The sequence below is a fragment of the Hemibagrus wyckioides genome, linkage group LG25, assembly GCF_019097595.1.
Source record: "Hemibagrus wyckioides isolate EC202008001 linkage group LG25, SWU_Hwy_1.0, whole genome shotgun sequence".
NCBI lineage: Eukaryota > Metazoa > Chordata > Actinopteri > Siluriformes > Bagridae > Hemibagrus > Hemibagrus wyckioides.
In genome coordinates, this window is record NC_080734.1 from 12,525,784 (window position 1) to 12,547,779 (window position 21,996).

At 38.6% G+C, this 21,996-nt stretch overlaps 3 protein-coding genes across 9 annotated transcripts in view; all 3 read right to left on the bottom strand.

Annotated features, from left to right (window-relative positions):
* Positions 1-2,359: 2,359 nt before the first annotated feature.
* On the bottom strand, positions 2,360-8,607 carry lamp5 (lysosomal associated membrane protein family member 5). The gene is made up of 6 exons (XM_058379217.1): positions 8,200-8,607; positions 7,554-7,732; positions 7,300-7,431; positions 6,865-6,982; positions 5,589-5,777; positions 2,360-2,980 (listed from the first exon to the last, which is right to left on the bottom strand). Exons 1-6 carry the CDS (start codon positions 8,255-8,257, stop codon positions 2,805-2,807), a joined length of 852 nt encoding a protein of 283 aa, XP_058235200.1. The 5' UTR covers positions 8,258-8,607; the 3' UTR covers positions 2,360-2,804.
* Positions 8,608-8,809: 202 nt separating this feature from the next.
* On the bottom strand, positions 8,810-10,967 carry LOC131345972 (ankyrin repeat domain-containing protein 34B-like). The gene has a single exon (XM_058379215.1). It carries the CDS (start codon positions 10,776-10,778, stop codon positions 9,324-9,326), a length of 1,455 nt encoding a protein of 484 aa, XP_058235198.1. The 5' UTR covers positions 10,779-10,967; the 3' UTR covers positions 8,810-9,323.
* Positions 10,968-11,956: 989 nt separating this feature from the next.
* LOC131345970 (1-phosphatidylinositol 4,5-bisphosphate phosphodiesterase beta-4-like) overlaps positions 11,957-21,996 on the bottom strand; it is a 65,539-nt gene continuing 55,499 nt past the window's right edge. For 5 of the 7 annotated variants that reach the window (XM_058379213.1, XM_058379210.1, XM_058379209.1 and 2 more), the window contains 11 exons: positions 21,844-21,994; positions 21,491-21,540; positions 20,958-21,023; positions 20,150-20,265; positions 19,987-20,062; positions 18,989-19,164; positions 18,034-18,135; positions 17,890-17,947; positions 17,101-17,187; positions 16,873-16,909; positions 11,957-13,345 (listed from right to left, as the gene is read on the bottom strand). In XM_058379213.1, coding sequence (XP_058235196.1) covers positions 13,257-13,345; positions 16,873-16,909; positions 17,101-17,187; positions 17,890-17,947; positions 18,034-18,135; positions 18,989-19,164; positions 19,987-20,062; positions 20,150-20,265; positions 20,958-21,023; positions 21,491-21,540; positions 21,844-21,994 — 1,008 coding nt within the window. In that variant the 3' untranslated portion in view covers positions 11,957-13,256. The remainder of the gene's footprint in view (positions 13,346-16,872; positions 16,910-17,100; positions 17,188-17,889; positions 17,948-18,033; positions 18,136-18,988; positions 19,165-19,986; positions 20,063-20,149; positions 20,266-20,957; positions 21,024-21,490; positions 21,541-21,843; positions 21,995-21,996) is intronic. The other 2 variants (XM_058379214.1, XM_058379211.1) reach the window with 1 other exon arrangement.

Below are 21,996 nucleotides of genomic sequence, written 5' to 3' on the forward strand. Positions count from 1 at the left end.
TCTTTCCTACTGTTTATAATCCATTTTTGACTAAGAACTGTAGATATCCTCACTAAACACATCCTTAGCTGTCAAAGAAACCTGAATATATTTATTTATCCTACATTTATAGACAGAAATTCCAGTGAGTGTGGGGAGAGGTGTTGCCAGAATTTTGTATGCTGTTTTAAAGTATTATTTATTTTTGAACTGAAGCTTTATTTTTCAGTAGTGTGGCCTTGTTTTGCGTTTTTGTTCTCATTTTGAATACATATAAAGAGCGATGTTGGTTATATCATGCAAGCAGGCTGAATCAGACGAGCAATAAGAACCACAGTTACATTCGCAACTCTTTCTTACTTCAGAAACAGCACATTAAGATCGTTCTTTTCATTTAAAAAAAAAAAAAAAAAAGCACTGACAAAATGCTACTACCTTTAAGAATTGATGCTCCTCCAAGAAGCAGTCACTTAAAAAATCCTAGCAATACTTACATGCTTGACACATTTTCATTTCAGTACTGATCTTTCCTGTAAGTGGCACACGGTGTCTGTGACTCAGCCTGCGATCCTGTTTCTATTCCCATTACTCACTGTGATCTGTAAATATAAACAGTGTGTCTGCTTCTGGCAAAACCTGATGAATGGTCAGACTTGAATGAGTATATCTAACTGTCGTGTCGCTTTGTACAGTGATCTTGCATGTGTGTCAACAGTAAAGCTGGTTTCAATAAAAAAAAAGGAAAACAGAAATATCTGCAGCATTCTTTAGCGCACCATTTAAGCGGTGTTCATTTGAAATCGGGTCTAGCATGTCGAACTGTTATACACAGTGAGCCAAATGGAGACATAATTAAAATGTGTGCTTTAAATAGCCGTAGAATAATACAGACATGGAGTTTTAGAGAATGCCAATTGAATTCCATGTTAAGCAGCTCTATAGATGTAGAGATCGATCTTTGATGAACAAACCAGCGGCGACAGGAGTGAAGGAAAACTCCCGGAAACGATATGAGGAGCCAGACTCAAAAGTGGGATTGTAAATGATTACTGTATACAGTAGATGAGAGAGTATACAGTACCCTGTTCTAGTGGGATTATAAATCACTGCTGTAGACAGTAGAAGGCTATAATCCTACACTAGGAGAAAGCAAATGTTTTTTTCCTTGTTCAGAATAAAAAAGAGAGCTGAGAATCATTAAATAAAATCATCTCTGCACGGCTTCATCAGAGAAACCTCTCTTCAACCACTCAAACACATCACCTCTTTAAATGCTCTGTATTTTTTTTAGATAACTAAATGAAAGACTGCTCCCAAATACAGAACATTACTGTAATCATAGTTCATATATTTCCAAGCGAAGGCGACGCGGTGGCTTAGTGATTAGCATGTGTGCCTCACACCCCTAGCATCCTGGGTTTCAGTCTTGCTCCTGGTCACTGTGTGTGTGGAGTTTGCATGTTCTCCCTGTGCTTGGTGGCTTTCCTCTGGGTGTTCCAGTTTCCTTCCACAGTCCAAAGACATGCTTTTAGTCTCTAAATTGCCCGTAGTGTGTGATTACATGAGTGAATGAGTGTGTGTGTGTGTGCCCTGTGATGGGTTGGCACTCCATCCAGGGTGTATCCTGCCTTGATGCCCGAAGACGCCTGAGATAGGCACAGGCTCCCCGTGACCCGAGGATAGATCTGATAAGTGGTACAGACAATAAAATGAAATGAAAAATTTTTCCAAGTGCCAAAATATTTTTTTTCCTTGTTCAGGACAAAACTTGTCTTTCCAAAATCCCATCCTGCTGTTTACTCTAAGTATAACTATACCAGAGGTTGTAGGGATGTTCAGTATTGTGAATAGGAGTCCTGGGATAAGCACAGGAAAGTCTTTAATCTTCAATTTAGTCTCTTCTTTGCTTCATAGTACTTAACATTAGAAACTACTGAAAGGAGAGAATTATGAATAGCAAATCATTTATTTGGCAACAATACAGGTTTGATTGAATAATGGATAATGAAGCTTGTGGTGGAGTTAAGAAGAATGATAGTGTTGTAGTTCATGAGGGAAACACAGGTGTGATCATCCATCTATGTTCTTTAATTTTCCTCATATGACATTTCCAATACAAGCTGGAAACCAAAGCGTTCGATCAATACTCCATTTCTGCTAGCCTCAAAATCCAGCACTGCCCCCACCCTACTCTTCTGTGTCACATTGAATATATTGAAAATGTCATGAACGAAAATGACTGAAGTGACGATATGAATTATTTTAAATATTAATTTCTGTTCCTGACACCTTTTCAAATTCTGAAGAGGTATAAATGGTGGTAAAATATTGGGTGTGTAAAAAATGCATGTAAAGCAAACATCAAATGAAAACGAGAGAATTGGACACACACAAAATAGTTTATTCTTGAATAGAATTTTGCACACAAATTTCGCATGATTTAACTCTTTATACCGTAATTCATGTCATATAATCTATCTAATCTCAAAATACCTTCCTCGTGTATTTGCTGTCACTTTAACAGAAACCCCTTCAGTTTAGCACACTTTACACACTGAGCTATACAACATGGCAATGACACAACATGAAATATTTGAACAATGTGTCAAATATATCTTATTTAGATGGCATTATTATCAACGCCTTTATCAGCAAAATGATCGATTTAAGAAAAAATAATCAAACACGAGGGATCAGACTATTAGGCAGCGGACATTAATGGCGGAAAAACTCATCAAGTTTTCCCAGAAGCATCAAGCAAAATGTTTGCAGATATCGGAGTGTTCCCCCAATGGCAGGCCTTGGTCACGGTGCATAGACAGTCTCTACATGTGCTTATAGAGGGAGCGGTCGCGGGGCAGCTGGGGTTGATGAGCCGTCAGTTTGAGATGGAAGTGGTAGATAGTGATGGTGATGACGATGATGAGGCCCAGGATGAGCCCCAGCACCAGGGGCAGAGTCTCCTCCAGCCGCTCACGCTGGTCTGTGATGCACTTATACGCTGTAGGAGGACAAAATGTTAGCTCTCATAATGGCACTGAATAAGTACATTAATAAAGCAGAGCCTATATTCTGCCGCTTTAAGGCACACAAGTGTTTTTTTGCACAATAATACTCGTGCCTTCAAGGTATGATATTTCAGCAGATCAGAATGATCCGGAATATAATTTATAATAACCCTTAGGATATTCATGCCATCTAGAGCATTTGCTAAGAATACATATAAATGCATAATGCATCACTTGGGAGGATCGTATAGCCTGAAAAAAGCCTTAGATCACTTGGAGCATAACTTATATATTTTACATATATATATTTTTCTTATCTCACCCAGAATAAATATTTAAAGGATCAAGAGGAATATGAGATTCATTGGACATTTAAAATCAAGATTTAAACCAGTGCTTATTTAGCTTGACATATTCATAGTTTTTTCCTTCTCTTATTTTTAAGTCTTCATTTTAAAATATTTACATTTCTAACTTGTTTATAATACATTGATGAGATTATTATATCAAAATCCATTCTAATGATTGTGGATTGTTTCATGTTTTGTCCCGTCTCATTTACTTTGTCCAATCTTCTAATCGCTTTTAAAGAATGATTAGAGAATTGCAGAATTTAGACCCTGCACTGTGATATAATAATACGCCATTATGTAAAAGGCTTTCCTCTCTCTAGTTCTCACTCCTGTTATATCATCCTCATGTTCAACATTTACACCTATCCCATTAGTCACATCTTCACCCTCCAGTGGAGCTTAGGAAGCCATTTTCAAATACCAGCTCTCTCGCCATTTAAGGTGAAGTCCAGAATATTAGCTCTGTTAGACCCCTGTGTGATCTCTGCAGTAAGAGGATTACCTTTACAACGACTCTGCTGGCGCATACAGAGGATTACCGCACTGCACAAGTCATTCTGTAAGCAATTAGAAGCCTAATCTGAAACGGCTCATTGACCTCTGAATGAATAATGTGTCTGTGTAAAATGTGTTACACTCTCTCTCTCTCTCTCTCTCTCTCTCTCTCTCGCACACACACACACACACACACACACACACAAAGTACCAGGAGAGAAGACATCAGCTAGCTCTGCCATACGCAGCACTGTGCTCACATCCACACTGTGCATGATCAGCACAAAGTGACTTGGTTCAGCAGGCTGGGTTTTTTACTGGGCTTGTAAATCACACGAGTGTAAAGGGGACAAAGCTGACGGCCTCATTAACCGGAGAAGATGGGAATGACGATAAATTTCCAATGACCTCACGCTACAGTCCTGCTCTTCACACTCGGCTAATCTCTTCTCACTATTACACTGCAAGGTGAAGGAGGTTTTCTACTACAACTCCATGTTTTCCCAAGAGATGCTAGGCATGCTGACGTTTTCAGAAATATTTAGGAACTGCTAGTCCAAGAAGCACATCTGAGACAGAAGTTAGCATGTCCTTTTTAACTCACTTTCTGCAAGTGTTTCCTGCAAATGTACAGAATAGATGTAGTTTGGTTATTGATTTAATAAGCTATATGGGATCAGTGTTTAAAAAATAGTGATATAAAGTACAGTTTAGTAGCATGACAATGATTCTGTTTTATATTATATTATATTATATTATATTATATTATATTATATTATATTATATTATATTATATTATATTATATTATATTATATTATATTATATTATATTATATTATATACATGGTGTCTCCATATGAAGGGGAAATTATTATTATTATTACTTTTATTATTTATTTATTTTTTTGCAAAAAATCTTACATTTTTCATACTTAGTTTATATAACATTTATTTCCCAGATAGCCTTTCAGAGTATGCCTTTGATAAAAGAAGAGTGAAATCATTCTCCTGGCTGGTTCAGTAATCTGTCACAAGACTGTGATGGATGTGCAATTACATGCATAACACCAGGTGTGTTAACATGAGTTCACCACGTGTGGGAGAGACAGCTTCACCCATGTTTTCAAAGAAACGGAAATCATGTAGAGGATATTTTCTATCTACATTTGAATTTTGCTACATAAATTTTCTATGATTATAATAACGTGTGAATCTCTTCTAAGTATGGAGACATTTTAGACAGTGTGTATTATTCTACTCTTAGCACTTGGTTTTCTTGCAAAATAGAGGTGTTTAACAGTTCTAAAAGGGATAAGTCATTACCCTGAATAAAAGAAACTTATTCCCATTAATATTTATAAAAAAAATCCTTACTGTTTAAAGTAAAAAGGACACAGTAAGAGCACAAATTTCTATTTTTCAGTAAGTATTTTCTCATACATTCCTGTGTGTGTGTGTGTGTGTGTGTTTGTGTGTGTGTGTGTGTGTGTGTGTGTGAGTGTGTGTTTGTGTGTGTGTGAGTGTGTATGTGTGTGTGTGTGTGTGTGTGTGTGTGTGTGTGTGTGTGTGTGTGTGTGTGTGTGTGTGTGTGTGTGTGTGTGTGTGTGTGAGTGTGTGTTTGTGTGTGTGTGTGTGTGTGTGTGTGTGAGTGTGTGTGTGTGTGTGTGTGAGTGTGTATGTGTGTGTGTGTGTGTGTGTGTGTGTGTGTGTGTGTGTTTGTGTGTGTGTGTGTGTGTGTGTGTGTGTTTCTTACGTTCACTGAACACAAAGTCGCTTTTGATGTCAAAGGGTTGGATCTGGATGTCAGACATGGAAACCGTGATGCCTTTCTGATGGTCACTGGAGATGAGGGTGAGGGTCTGCTGAGCTGCGCACACGTACGAGTGGCCAGCTGGTGTCACCAAGGCTGAGAGATGATGCGAGCTGGCAGTGTGTTTCCCCGCTGTACAGGTAAACACATGCACACACACACATACACACAAAACAGATACATTATCTTTGGGCTATTCATTTTTAAGCTGCATTCTTTGTGGAAAAAAGCTGTATAGGGACCAGACAATATGTCAAAATCGACCTACAATCCTGACATCATGTGAGCATCTAGTTCCATTGAAGAGATTCATTTATGGCCTCTTTAACGTGTGGGCCAGTATCAAAATTAATTTCTAATCTACATCCCTGCATGAGTAATTTTAATATGTTGTATATTACAGAATAATTACCTCAGTGTTGCCTTATTACATCATTACTGCATAAGACTATATACATATATCATTATAATTACAGAATAGAAAACATCATGAGAAAAAATCAGTTATTTTTCCACTCTCATACCCTACATACAAATAAAATAAACAGGAAAAAGACAAAATAAAATAAATATATATATCTTTTATTTTATTTTGTCTTTTGCAAATCAGCAACAAACCTGATATATATATATATATATATATATATATATATATATATATATATATATATATATATATATATATATATATATATATATATATATATAATCAGGTTTGTTGCTGATTTGCTGGAACCTAATAAATCATGTTAATGAAGGGTGTGATTCTCAATGTGTGAAAAAGAGTGGAGAATTAACGACACATCACGCGCAGATGCAGAGGAATTGCGCAGTGCACTGCAGTGTTCTCGTCTGAGCTGAGCAGGCCATTAAAAAAATATAACACTAATAATAAAAAATTCGCAAAGTTACCCAAAGTTACCAAGTTTTGTTACATTTATTATGATGAGTATGTTGACCAGGAATGCATTAACCGTTTAAAAACCTTGTGGAAAGTGCTCACAGTAAAGTTGCGCATAATGTCGCATAGTGCGCACAAAAGATTTCTGGATAAAGAGAGTATAAGATTAAAATAATAATAATAATAATAATAATAATAATAATAATAATAATTATTATTATTATTATTATTATTATTATTATTATTATTATTATAGTTTTATTATACATTATTATTTAACACTTTAAACAGTGACACAGTGGGAAAAAGTGTTCTCACGGTTGTATGCGTTGATGAAGTGCGTTGTCTCAGAGGTGTCATAAACCAGCTGAACCTTGCTTATCTTCCACACTTCACTCTCTTTCGTTTTCCCATCTTTTCTCACGGTGTGTTTCTCCTAAACACACACACACACACACACAACGTGTTTTTGTTCCTTTTTTCCCCCTGACAAAATATTTTTCCCAAATATACTCACAAATACCAAGCTGTCGTGTAATAGCTATTCATAATATAAATCATTGGATAAAAACATGCCTGTAGTCACACACGTGTTCGAACACGCAGGCGCACAATGTGGGCGCAACTCTCCCAGGGCGCATATCCAAATGAATCTGTAATCTACATCCCCTCAGTGAGTGTTTATAATAATAATGAAAGTGACTAATTCCTGACCCTGTGCGAGACAGAAGCACTCGGGTGGAATTTGCGCACCTTGATGAAGTACAGGCGGAACGTGTAGGCGTTATTGCTCCAGGAGACATGCAGCTCTGCCTCGCTGCTTCCACACGTGCCTGCGATCTGCGCACCACGAGGGAGAGAGACAGCCGCCTGCTCCGTGATCAACTGGGAACCAATCACACCATCAAAAGAGCCATGTCACACCAACATGTACTTTTAGGAACTACTGTATGGATTAAAATGAGGCAAACATGGTAATCAGACTGTGTTTAAGTGAGAAAACTTACGTCTATTCCGTTAAGCGCGAGCACGTCATAGGGGATCACGAATTTCACCGCAAACTCTGCCATCAAACAAGTCGTCCCATTTTCACGCACCACGAAAATGTCTTTGTCTGGGTTTGTAGAGAGACCAGACAGATTCTCCACTTCCTGTTCTGCCACAACTGAGACCCCCGACAGCGTGCCTGCAGTTAAGCCAGCATGCTCATGTTACTGAGCTCTGAACATCATACCAGTTTCCTAAGTCCTTCTGCATCAAGCACTTTCTCCCTTTTTCATAATCATACAATACACACACAAAATAGGCACTAACCTGGGATTTTGGATCTACAAACGCGCATTAAAAGAGTAATGCTATCCGGGGTACTGTTAGTTGTAAGGACATAATTGTATAAGGAACATCATAAAGCACATTAGAGCTTAATGACCACAACTGTATATCTGAGAGGACATTACCGGACATATACTTTTTCTGGCACTGAAGTACTTACAAAATTGTATATTTCAATATATAACAGTATAATGTAATAAATTAGAGTACTGTATATATGCGACTACAAACGCTTCTAATTGTGGGACGTATTTTGCATCTTTAGTTAAGGGAATATCGAGTATCGGTTTGGGACGCAGCCGCAGTTTAAGCGCTACTTACAAAGGAGACAGAGGAAAACTCCGGCGCTGTCCACGGTGCTGAATCTTAGCCACTCCATGCTGACCCACGCGCAGTCTCTGAGACAGTAAAAAAACTGAAGGTTTGGGTGGAAAAAATGCACCACGGACACGCTGCACGACTTTCCGGAGTAACACTCAGATCATTGCGGATGCAGCAAAATCCGGGTGTCTCCTGAGTGAGGTAGCATCCGGTCACTGCTCGCACGAACTCGCTTAATGAGGGGTACTCTAAACGCGCTGCACTGACAGTGAGGATAGCAAAAAAAAGTGAAAACAGAGGAAAAAGTGCTGCAAATATAGTCTACACTACACATATACCCCAAAAGGAGATTTTATCAGTGGTGGAAGTTCCGGTAAGTTGGCCAGGTGAGGACGCACCACCACTACTCCCGCAATGCTGTGATTTCCATATCTGGGTTCTCAGCTGGGGAGCTGGAGGAAATCGCTGCACCCCTTCCTTTACTCTCCCCTCCCTCCTCACTCCATCGAGGAGGCAACACTGCAGCTGCTGTCCTGTGCCTTTGCGTGTGTGTGTGTGTGTGTGTGTTCAGGCTCTATCTACGCAGGGTTGTAAATGTGGGAACTCAGCTGTGAGAGGACATGGCTGAGAAAGTGTCCATACGGTCATGCACACATATAAATCCCAGTGGGCTCCTTGATTTCTCTACTGGGATCAACCCGAGAATGGAGTGAAAGGCTAGTCTACTTTCACGTTCCACTGCAGCACAAAAGAATAATGAGGAATTTGAATAACACGCAAAAGTGTTAAACTTGTCGAACGCGCGCATTGAAGCTTAACGAACATGACACTGCATTGCATTTTTATTAATGTACAAATCCCTTGACAAGTCATACATTAGAGGATTGAAATAAAACACTGCTAGGTTATGGCAGGATTTTTTGTTCTTTTCAATGACCGACTCTTATCTAAACCTATAAACAATACAAAGAGGGTTAATAAGAACAGTTTCTGGCATGCTTTAAGCATAAAGCCTAAAAAACATCCATGTACTCGTCGGCGTGACACAACGCAGGTCCTCGACTTCAGCAACTGATTCGTCCCCTGCCGCGTCACGTGACAGCATTGCAAACGTAGCAGCGCGGTTAAAAGTTGGCTTTGAGCTGAAAGTCAAACTCGCACTTCACTGCGCTGATGCTGTCTATACTCGGCTTACTTCCTACTTGCGGGTGGTTGGTGCTCAGAGGGAAGGTCTCGGACCTCGGCATGCCCCGTGCAACCGTTTCACAGCCTTCTCCGTGCGCGCCGCAACCTTCTCTCACTTCTTTTCCTGCCTTTTTTAACTCGGGCAAAGTGAAGCGCCTTAGCAACCTGTTGCCCAAGACAGAAAACGCAGTGGCGGAAAAGTCTGCATTATCGACATGCGGGGGCGAAGTGAAGCCTCTAGGAGTAGGTTTGCTTCTGCGTGCAGATTTCAGCAGTGGCCGCTCAGGCGGTGTTGGTCCGAGGGCGCTGGTGGGCAAACTGCACCGTTTCCGGTAATAGCTGTCATCAAACCTCATCGCAGTGACGTCTTCTTTATCCGAGTCTGATCTGTTGGCTTTCCTAATAGGCGTGAGCAAGATACCGAGCGGACCGGATAGAGCTCCGGTTGTGTGCGCGTGGATTTTGGGCGTCCTGGGTGAAGCCGGGCTGTGAAGCTCGGTCCCTCTGGATAATGGTGGCAGATGGTTGTTCAGGCAGCTTTCCGCTACTTGCTTTAAAGTTTGCGAAACGCGAGATCGCTGAGGCGGTTTAGGAGTAAGCACACCTGAAAAAGCACAGCCTTGTGGAGATAGTGGCCATCGATCCTTCTCAGACTCACTTTCTCTCTCCAACTCCTCGATAGAGTCCATGGACATCATTCTGCTCCATAAATTAGGGTATTTCCTCCGGCTCGAGCTTTTGCTCTGGTGCGTGTCAGAAACTTCAGATGTTTTTTTCTTTTCGGTGTTTGTGTCCTCGCCCTCGTTGGCACGCAAAAGTGCGAATCTTTCATCTAATGCGTCTTGATCGTGCGCTTTTTTGGAGTTGCTCAGTAACGCAGACAAACATTCGGTGTGGCCCAAGTATTTTGCCACCGCCACTGCCGAGTTACCTACTTTGTTTTGGCGGTCGATTTGGAGCCCCAGCCGTTTGAAGGCCTTCACCAGGAACTCCACGACCAGCGAATGGCCAGCGACGACAGCGTACATGAGCGCAGTGTTTCCCCATGCGTCCACAATCTCCGGATCGGCGTTGTTCTTCACCAGCATCTTCACGGCGTCCAGGTAGCCTTTCTCACACGCGTAACTAAGCGCCGTGCGCCCACACTCGTCTTGCTGGTTCACGTTAGCGCCCCTCTGTAAAAGCAGGGTCATGAACTTGGCCCTGGCGCGCGAGTCCGGCAAAAACACAGACGAGATGAGCGGAGTGAGCTCGCCGTCGCTCTTCGAGTCCACGATCTTACCGTCCAGAGCGTCCAGGATGAACCTAGCTAGGTGCATTTTGTCCTTAGAGATGGCGTCAAGAAGTATTTTGGTGTCGGTTTTTGAGTCCGACTTCTCGGAGAGTTTCAGCATGACGCTTTGTTCTGAATGGTGGAGCCTGAACCGAGCAGCAGGTCAGTGGAAAGAAAGTTCTCACCTCCAGATCGCGGCATCTTCACGCGTCTCTTTATAACCGCGGTGCTGTGCCGTTTCCACGGCGACCCCAACACCATCTGCGGACTTTGTAGTTTCTAAACGCGGGCATTAATGCGGTAATTAGCAAAAGGGCTTGAGAGAGAACATGAATACATTTGGCATCTGAATGTGCTTATGAACTGTAAGACATCTGAAAGCCATGGAAACGTGTGGATTTAACATATTCAGCTCATGCATAACGCAGAACGTGTCATTTAAATACATTATCTTTCATGCTATAGGCATCATCCTGAGAATAACTTTTCACTCTAACGTCCTGATTGCCTCCATCGAATAAGTCAGTCAAAAAACTAGGTTTCATGTAACACTTGTATAGTTTATTGGTACACATACTATAAAACAGTATTAAAGTCGCAGGATAACAACAGTATTTTAGTAGTTCCCATTGCTAGAATTTTGACAAGTACAATATAAATACAAAAACACCCACAGAATGGTCCATTGACTAGCTGCATTTAGCTAAAAAAAACAAACAAACAAACAAACAATAAAAACAGATGAATTTCAAAGCAACATTGTTCTGCAAAATAAGTTTTTTTCTCTGCAAACTGTATAGCAAAAAAATCTACATGAAAGTCGCCGAACAGCCAACTAGTGCAAAAAGCCTCTAACATGAAATATATTTTTTTGAACTGCACACTATATTTATTAATGTTTATTTATATATTTATATATCTGTATATAAATAACCCCTTATTTTGGCATTTTCCATTTGTAAAATAATTTAAACATCCTAACAGACATCAAGTGGCACATTTGTAAGCAATGGGTTTAAGTTTAAAAGCACTTTGCTTATTATTCCATAATAGATATGTAGTGAAAGCACAATATAGGTACCAGTCTTGATTTTCAAAGATTGGAAAAAAAGGAAAGAAAATAACTTATTGGTGTTAAGTCGCATTCCCATAACAAACATGTACACTATCCCAGAGCCCTTGTGTAATAAGCATACTGTTAAACCCTCTGGTGAAATGAACTACATTCATACTTTCCCCTGTATACAATATACTTCCTTTACTAATCTGATTTTAACAGGAAATTGTTTATTAAGAGCGAAACATAGTGGCATCATACTTCACTGCAGTGGCCTATTCTGTTACTGAAGGCAAATATTTTATGTTTTGTAAAAATTGAAGACTGATGTGTTGCCTGCTTCAGAGCCCAAAGCAGGAGCTGCCTTTTTTTTTAAACACAAGAGGGACCAAGTTATATGACTGGACTACAAGATAATGGCCCAAGTGCCTTTAAGAGCCTTTGCTGACCAGCACCTATTCCTTCAATCCACATCATTATTGCACTCAGCCAATTTCAGTGAATGTTGCCAAATTGACTTTGAGGGGTGCAAATTGTTGCTTCCTGTAGCTCAGGGAAATATTTCCTCTCTTATTCCTTGGATCACATGGGTATTTGGGTCCATCATGGAATGTCAACACCATAACTCTCATTACATTTAAATGTGCGAACAAACATACAGTGTAACAGGTACAGTACAGTGTCAAAATGTATCTGCAAACAGAAAAAAAATTCATAGTGGTATTTCTAACCAAACAGTGCTAAAAGATTACTAAAAACAATTTTTTTTTACCTGATAACAAATTAAATGAAATAGAATTAAGTCTTAAAAATGAAGCAATGCATTTCTTTGTTTGGTTTCATTCACATCAGACCGTTTCATCCTCAGTACAGTGTTTGGACATTCAACTGTTTATTCTTAGCACCGGTATAACCGAGTGCACTGCTACAAATTTCTTTGACAGCCTATCACAGATAAAGTGCTCAGGATATTTTTCTCAACTTGTTTACAGAAATCTGTGCTGACAAAGAACACAACTAAAATCGTTTCAATTACGCCTTTATATGCCTGGTGCTGCTACTATAATCTAGTACCACTGAGACATAAGTTAAAAGGCTTAAAAAGAACACTTGGAGTTCTGTCCTTCTTGAGCCACCATGACAGGAATGGGCTCTGGTTCGTACTGTGAGCACTGGCAATGGCAGAGAAACACTGCTGTGTGTGTGTGTGTGTGTGTGTGCATCCAGCATCGGCCTAGATCCTGCAGAAGAAGGAGCACCTCAGCAGCGAGGATGGACTAAAGACGGAGGTCGGCGTCAGGGGCTGGTTGGATATAGGCAGAGGGGAGGAGCTGAGCAAAACAGAGCAACGGTGGAACTTTGATTGGGGTGGAGCCATCATTTTCGTTCCATGCCTGATGGAGTTCCTACAGATCCACAAAAGGTCGACAGGAGGCTCAGAGTAGTCGAGGACAATGAGGAGTAGAAGTGTTCAGAGTTCATGAAAATTTACAGAACAAGGGAGCTGAGGATGGTGGTGTAGAGAAGGAGTCTCTCTGTTACTCAGTTGACGGCTGGAGCGGCTAAACTACTGTGGCTGGTCTGCGGTCCATCTCCGCCTCCAGCTTCACCATCTGCTGCATGTCCTTGGCCTGGAAGGATCACATAGGCACACAACCTCTATTTATAATGGCCATTACATCTTATAGTGTCTTATTAAATCAAATAAAAGCATGTTTATTTATTACTTTAATATGCTGTTCTATTGAGTAAGGCCATACATACAGTGAGGGGAAATAATATTAAATAATAATGAAATAGTATTTGGGCACTTTTATTTCATGATATACTTCCAGGGCATCTGTCCAATTTATTTACACACAGTGTATTTAGACTTTGTACTAAGTATTCAGACACTATAAAAAAAAGTGAACAAACAAATAAATATACTTCTAGATATAAATGCTGCAAAAAAATGTTCTTGGGTTATTATAAAAGACAGCATTGGTCATTCATCCAGTAACAATCATGGTGAAAGTTTTAGAGACGACATTATTAAAACCTGCTAACGGAAAAAAGCTACAGAGGCACAGCAAAGACCTTGAACATAAAGACCAAAGACAAAGTCATCACTGGTTTGTTAATATACAGGTGAAAATTTCATGGAATCACAACTAATCATCCCTGGATAGGTGTACCATACAACATTATACAGCATGCTCTTAGATCAATGATAAGAAAGGTAAGAGAGAAACCAACAGTCAATCAAAAGGAGCTGCAGGATGATCTAAAAGAAATAACAGATACAAAGGATATAAGTAATGAACTGCTTTGCAATGCAATTTGTAGAATCTCCCATTCTACAACATCCCAATCATCTTCTATTAGACTTAAAGCTGTTTACAGGGAAGGTCACTAAATAACACTGAACCTATACATGTTCATGAAACCATTTTTATCCATTAGTTCCAGTATCCATTAGTTAAAATGACCATGAAGGGATGCACATGGTCAGTAACAATACTCAAACAGGCTGTGGCATTCAAGTGACTCGTATCAACAGCCCTAAAGTGTGTCAGGAAAACACTCCTTACACAATAACACCACCAGCCTGGACTGTTAACTCGAGGCATTTGCTCAGTAGATGTTTTTTTCTTTATTGCATCATTCTAAGTAAACTCTAGAGACTGTTGTGTGTCAGAATCTTAGGACATCAGCAGTTATAGAAATACTCAAGGTAGCCCATCTAGCACAGACACTCATGCCGGACAAAATCACTGAGATTACATTTATTTTCCATTCTGATGGTTTATTGGTGTTCCTAATAAAATCCCCCATAAGAACAAATGACATAAATGTGAAGTGTATAAATGCACTGCAAGTACATTAAATAAACTACATTAGTATCAGAATATTTATTCTTGAATATATCTTACAATATTTATTTATTATAAGGTACATTTGTATCTGAACATTTATTTCCCCTCACAGTGCTAAATCATTTGCATACAACGCAATGATTTCTGCTTAAACTGAGTCAGTATGCTGAAATGACTTCGACTGGAACACTGTCTAAAACTTTTTAAAGCTCACAAACCTAATTCACACCTATTTCATAGGCATGTTTTCGTTAGCATCAAATATTCGTGTTAAGCCCATGGCACAGCTAATGAAGTGATTCTTAGATGCTGTCTTGTAGCTTTGTTCATGACTAGCTCTGAAAATGATCACACCACAATCCATTCACCCGTTCACATATTTCCATAGAACTGTCCACTTGTGAAAGAATGCTAATAGCAGTTACACCACAGCACTGTTTGAAAGCACAAATGGATGATCACTTTTCTACAACAGCATGGTTTGGAGAGGAGTTCTGGATGCGAAGTAAATATTAATAAACATCCCTGCAAGCTTTGCAACACCGTGCGTGCCTTTTCAGGCAAATCCGTGGCCACCTGCACAGGCTTTTATACCAGACCCGACACCGGTTGCTACGCAACGCTCTTGTGCAGGTAATCAACCTAAACATGCTGCACCTGGTCACGCCTCTTTATAAGCCCTCAGCGCGCAGACAGTAAGCTATTAGAGTAGCATCACGTTATTCTGATTTTTGAGTATTTTTTAAAATGTTAAAAAGAAATAAAACTTGGAATTAGAGAGAAAATATTGGGGAATAGGAAGAAAAATGAGCTCAGGAGTAAAGAGAAAACATTTAGGGAAAAGAAAGTGAGTTCAAAAGTAAAGAAAGAACGTTATCTAATTGTGCGATAAATATTTGCGATAACTAACTTGAGAGCGATTTGCCTCTTTATAATTTGTTGCATTTATGTTCGCCTAAGAGAAGGTCATTTTGAGTTATTTTCCTTTTGAGTTAAGACTAACGCCCTGAAGCTCCTACACAGTTGACCCCACATTGTGTCACACAAGCACTACTACCCTCACGTGCACTGCTCCAGCAATTAACCATGAGACTGGCGCCACTGAGCTGTGCACCAAAACTACTTCGTTAGCGTCCCGGTCTAAGCTCTCAGGTTTTGTTGAGCTGGTTGGTGGCCAACATGCACTCCTGCACTTTGTTACCTTCAAAATATATAATGTCTTTTCGAGGTTATACGAGCCCAATACTGTGCCTCATCCCCCACTGAGCCCTGTGAAAAGCACATCATTTTCACAGCAACAACTTGCACAGGAACTTGTATGGAGGATGCATGAAATAAATGTATTGAATAATGTGGGTAATCATTGCTATGTTGAGAATTTATGTGAAGGGACATTAATTTAGCTTTTATTTGAAAGGGGTCTTCAGAATCAATGCTTGTGTAACATTACCAATAAATCCATCACCAAGTTTCCTGATAGTGGACTTCTTAGTAACTTCTAAGTAGTGTTTTGTATTATAACTGCTATAAATTAGTATTTACAGTACAAGATCTAACTTCTTTTGTGGTTGTTACACAACATGAAACTGAAGTATAAGGGAATTGAAGGTCTAATGTGTCCCTTTTCAGTCAATAAAAATTTTTAATGATATTTGAATATTGCTGTGATTTAAGAGAAAAAAACAATTTGGGACATGCTGTGAAAAACAATGCACTAAAGGCTGCACTACACAACCTTTTTTTTTAGCTAGGCGACTTTACCTTTTATTTAAGGCGAGATGGAATTGAGTGGAGGTGATGGTGGGAAATTTTATCACAACGAGTGAAATGAGTAAATGGGAATATAATGGGAGTTATCAAGGAAATAGGAGGAGCTTCAGTTATGGTTTTTCTTCCAAACTCTAGTTATTTTATTACCCCATGCTGGTTACTCCAAGAACAAAGAAAGTCACACCATCTTTTAATTATGTGTGAACAGGATGACTGATGCATGTAGCTTGAATAAGCGATCACAAGTGATTTGTGTCACTGAAATAAAGTGAAGCTCACAGGTACCAGAAAAATAGTTCTCAGTGTCTAACAGGTAATAGTAGGCATTTTCAGGTAGTACAGTTTTATAAAATACTGTAAGATTTCCATCAGCACTAAATGTCCACCTACTTAACACAGTAAATAAACCTCAACTTTAATAGTACAGAAATGACAGGGACAATAACAAATCAAGACATTAGTGTACAAGACTGGACTGAACAAAAGAGAAGCACATGATCGTAGGAGAATGGAGGAATGTGTGAGCCTACCTTGACTCTGAGAGTTTGCATGATGTGATTTCAAAAGCTGTTTAAAAAAAAGGTAAATTGTATGTAAATGGATGGGAGAATAACACGTGTAATGGAACATAAACAGAAAACAAACAAAATAAAAAAATGAAATGATGAGGGTGTTGACCTTTAATCCAAACAATTTTTAAATTCTATCTAGATGGTCTCACTGTACTATTCAAAAAAACAGGACTCCAGGGTACATACCTGCTCGATGAACTTCTCCAGTTTCTCCAGCTGCTCACGCTGTGATTTCTGCAACTGCTCCATTTCTTTTGAGTGCTTCATTGCCAACTGTAGAGACAAAAACACGTCTTTAGAGTTCATTAGAGGTCTCAAATATGTACAGCGAATAAAATAAGTATTGAACACATCACCAGTAAATATATTTCTCATGGCGCTATTGACATTTTTTTCGTAACATGCAAAGAAATCAAACCATAGAGGTCCATAAATTAAGTTTCATTCAGAAGTTTCGAAATCCTTCTGTAAGCAATGCCATCCGTATGTTTGGCAACAATAAGGTTGCAAAGGTTTTGAGAGAGCTCTTTGCTTTTAGCCACCATGAGATGTTTTCTTGTGTGACTCCTTTGTAATAATAAACCTTTTTATAGGCCATCAGTTGGGTCTGAAGCTGCTGATATTAATCTGCACTGCAGGATTGCTTTCTAATTACTGATTGATTTCAACTGGTGTCTTGGCTTTCCATGCCTTTTTGCACCTCCCTTTCTTCATGTGTTCAATACTTTTCCCCTGTGTCATTTCACATTATTACACATAACTTTATTTATGGACATCTATAGTTTAATTTCTTTGCATGTTTTTTTGCATGGGTTGTTCCCAACATCTGGTGAAAATTTCATGTCACCAACTGTATAAACAAAACTGTTCATTTTCTTTGTCATTATCCATTTGTACATCACATGTGATTAAATTTACTTGTCGGCATTGTTCCAATACATGTTCATAATTAATGTAACAAAACAATCATCCTACCCGTTTTCGTTCTTCAAGGAACTTTTTCGTATTACTGCTGTTCAATTCCCGCACTCTCCTATAAAATAAATCAGATATCAGATAACCCATTACACAAACAAATGCAAGCATGGACTTTGATCACACGCTGAAACTAGTATGTACCTTTCCCTCTCCGCCTTGTTTTTAATGCTCTTGTCCTGACTGATGGCTTTACTGTTCTCCATGGATGTCTTGGCCTGATTAGCCTTCATTTCTTTGCTCTGCCTGTGTAAAGAAACAGAAAAGAAATCAATCAAATCAATCTTTTGCTAATGAATGTCTCCTTACCTAACAGGTTGCTGCATCTTTTTGAGTTTATAATTAATGCAAGGTTCATGGAATGCTTTCCAAAATACAGTGGAATCAAAGAAAAAACCTGAATAAATGATGGAAGAAATTTATAATTACTAGAATATTATGCTGTGTGGCATGTATAGAGATGCCGAGCAACCTCACTTTGGACTCAGTTCAGCATTTAATATATAAGTGACTTCAGAGAGAGGGTTCATTATTGTAAATGACTTAAATCTAATGCTATGGCCTTCAGTCACCAGATCTCAATCCTTGTGAGTGCTGACCACTACTATCATCAATACACCATTTAAAAGAAATATGTTGATGAATGATCAATAGACCCAGAGATGTACAGAATCCATGCCAAAGAGCACTGAAGCTGTTCTGATGGCTAGGGGGAGGCCCTTCACCTAAATAAGTCACTTTATATTGGTTTTCCATTAATTTGTCATTTGTCTGTTGCATTGCTGGCAGTTTGTCAAGAGAGACAGAATGTCTAGAGCCCCTAGTAAGGCACAAGCATAATTTATCTCCAGTTAAAGAAATTCAGGCAATGTTAATGTTTGAATGATTGTTGCTATAAACACTGCCAAGGAGCTCACCAACACTGAGGATGTAAAGCCATTAAACTCCTAATAATAAGTAACAACATATCTAATTCACAGAGAATCACACTAAGCCAACAATTTACAAATTTTATTGTAAAAAGAGCTAAAATCCACCGCCATTTATGCAACTGCATATCGTATTTTACTGGTGCAAAAACAAACAATCACACACTCACCGTTCATGGATAAGTTTAAGCTGGAGGGTTTGTTGCTCCTGGACGGTGGACAGTAGTTTTTTCAGATGCTCACACTGTTGCGTCACATGTGCGTCCTTCATCTCCTGTTCCTCTGTGCTGTGAGAGTCGATCATCTCAGACCACTCCTTCGTCTGCTGGGCTACAATATCCTTTACCTGTGGGACGACACACTGGTTACACTCCTGGCTCATGGATCAAAAGATGTAATCAAAATTCATTTGGAATATTTGTCTCATAACCGCTCTAATATATTTGTGTCCAAAGGTATTAAAAAAGTAAAACTTGATTTAACTGAAAATGTTTAGGTTTTTTTTTTTTTTATTGTTTCTTAGCCCAGTGTTTTGTGTTCACAATTTTTCTTGTGAACTTAATTGAAATCTAACCCCATCGCCCTTGTATATTTGAATTTCTAGGTATTTTAATGACGTCATGCTTTTCATTATTGTATGTGAGAAGCAAGTCAGAACAGTGGGGAGCATCTGTACATAAATGACTAGTTGTGGTATTCATAAATCCAATACAGACTGGATCTGGTTAAATATAGGATGGGATAAAATTCACAAAAAATATGATTGAATTGAATTGGCTGCCTAAGTAAAGAGTCTTTGTAATAATTAATAATAAAATGATTTGTAATAAGCAGTTTGGTGAAGAGTATGGATTTGTTCATAGAAATATAATGAAATAAGATCTCAAGTATTCCATTTAAATTATACTGAGATACATATTTCCTAAAATGACATTTAATTATTGTATACAAGTAGCTTATTCGATTTGATTCAATGATTCAGTCTGATCATTTTTAAGAGTAAACACAGGCATGTAGGACTTTTATTCAGTGTCATGCACCTATTTGCTCCCCTCACCTTTAAACTTTTTTAATATTATGTAAATTTAGATGCTGTTTTTCCAGAGTGTTGTTTAACTGGGGCTTTCCATAAACAGTATTTATACATAATGAGGTTCTGGTGAAGTACCTTTGCTTTGTGGTCTGATGTGAGGGTCTCTACTTTTACTGCAATCTCCTTCTTTAACTCGGAGCAATTGTTTTCTCTGCAGTGGACAAAACCGGGCAAATAAAGAAGTTTCTGTACAAGGCATTTCTTTTATAATCATTTTTCATTTAGCACGTTTAATTACCCCTTCTTCTTGACTGCTTTCTCTAGCAACTTCTCCAGTGTAAACTTCTCTTTGTCATGCTGAGCCACCATCTTGTCCACTTGGGTGCAATGGGATTTCTGCATGGCATTGTGGTCCTGAAAATAGATGCTCAGTTTAAAAAAAAAAAACAAAAAGGAAAAACCTTAAATAAGATTACAAAGTCTCATTTACATGCGTCCCTTAAGAGAGAAGAACAACATCAGTGGAAATACAAGCTGCTGCATAAACAGCAATATTGTCTTTATCAGGATAAGTGGAACGGTACCACACACACACACACACACACACACACAGTGAAGGAGCCTGACAACTTAACAATTCTAATGAGTTCAGATCAAAGGTTAGCAAAATAGACTTTGATATGTTTTTGATTAGGTGATAAGATGATACAAGAAGATGTGTATTAAAAAATTAGGCATCTAAAGAAAAGTGTAAATAGAAAAGAGAACTGACTGAAATGTACATTTTTCCTTTTATCATTGCAGGCTTGTTTTTTTGCAGGGAAATTCTTACCAAGGATATGCGAGCTAATTTAGTTAGACTAGAGACAAAAGGGTTTGTAAACAGCTTTCACCCTCTAACAGACACAATAAAAGGCACTAGGAGCAGAAAACATCTCGAGTGTGAAAGCACCATTTGGATATGTGTATACTTCTACATTTACTTGGACTTAATTAAACCCTCATAAAGCTGCTGCTTGACTGGCTACGTGTGATATGAGCTCTTCACTGAAATGAATGGGATGCTGTGTTGTGAAGTCTGTCTATAGTAATAGTGTGCAAATTACCTTGGCGTGTCTTTTCTTCAAAGAGTTTAGCTCTTTCTGCTGCTTCTTTATCAGTTTAACGTATGTCTGAGAAGAGAAGAACAGATCAGTTTATTTTTAGGAAAAAATTAAATTGCTGTCATTGTTGTGGTTATTATTATCATTATTATTATTATTATTATTATTATTATTATTATTATTATTATTATTATTATTATATGTCCACATTGAAATCTATGGATGTCCATAGAGTGATGTTGATGGACAAGCTGCCAAACAGGAAGTGAGGGCATATCTCAGCAACACTCTAGCATATATAGACAAAACTTGTCATACATAACTTAGCATGACCTAAAGATCCTTTAAGCTTCAATCTCATAGGCCCAACAATGTATGGTTTTCTTCTGTTGCTGAGGGATGGGGCCAAAAATTGCTTGGCCCCCCAATTGCTCCTTTTAGCTTTTCATTATTATTATTATTATTAATATTAATAGTAGTAGTAGTAGTCATATCCACATATTCACAACAATGAACCAAAGCAGAAAATATATCACCTTCATCTGTTTCAGGTCCTCAATGGTCACCTGGTGTACGAGAGCAGAATCTGTGAGGAAATGTCAAAATATTCAGCATGTCATTCAGCAGCAACAGAAAAACTTCATGTCCAACACAGCATCTGTTACATTATAAGCGCAAAATTAAATTAAATGACAAAGTGCAAATTTCTCCAGCTTTTTATTAATTTAATTGTAAAAGTAATTCAATTATTCTCTGGAGCAGACAGGATATATTCCTATTAGCTGAACACATGAGACAGAAACATAATTTGTGTTATCTTTTGTACGCAATTGTACCATTTTACAATTACTATTTCGACAAGTAAGAGGTTTGCACTGATCAGCTTTACCTTTCTTGTTTTCAGAGCTGTTGTTCTGAGTGCTGCTGTATGTCTGACCCATGTCTGAGCTGGTCTGAGGCGTCACATTTGCCTTCACCTGATTCACTTTGCCCTTCTTATCGTTCTTGGACATTTCGTTTGGCACATCTGCAATGTCACTCT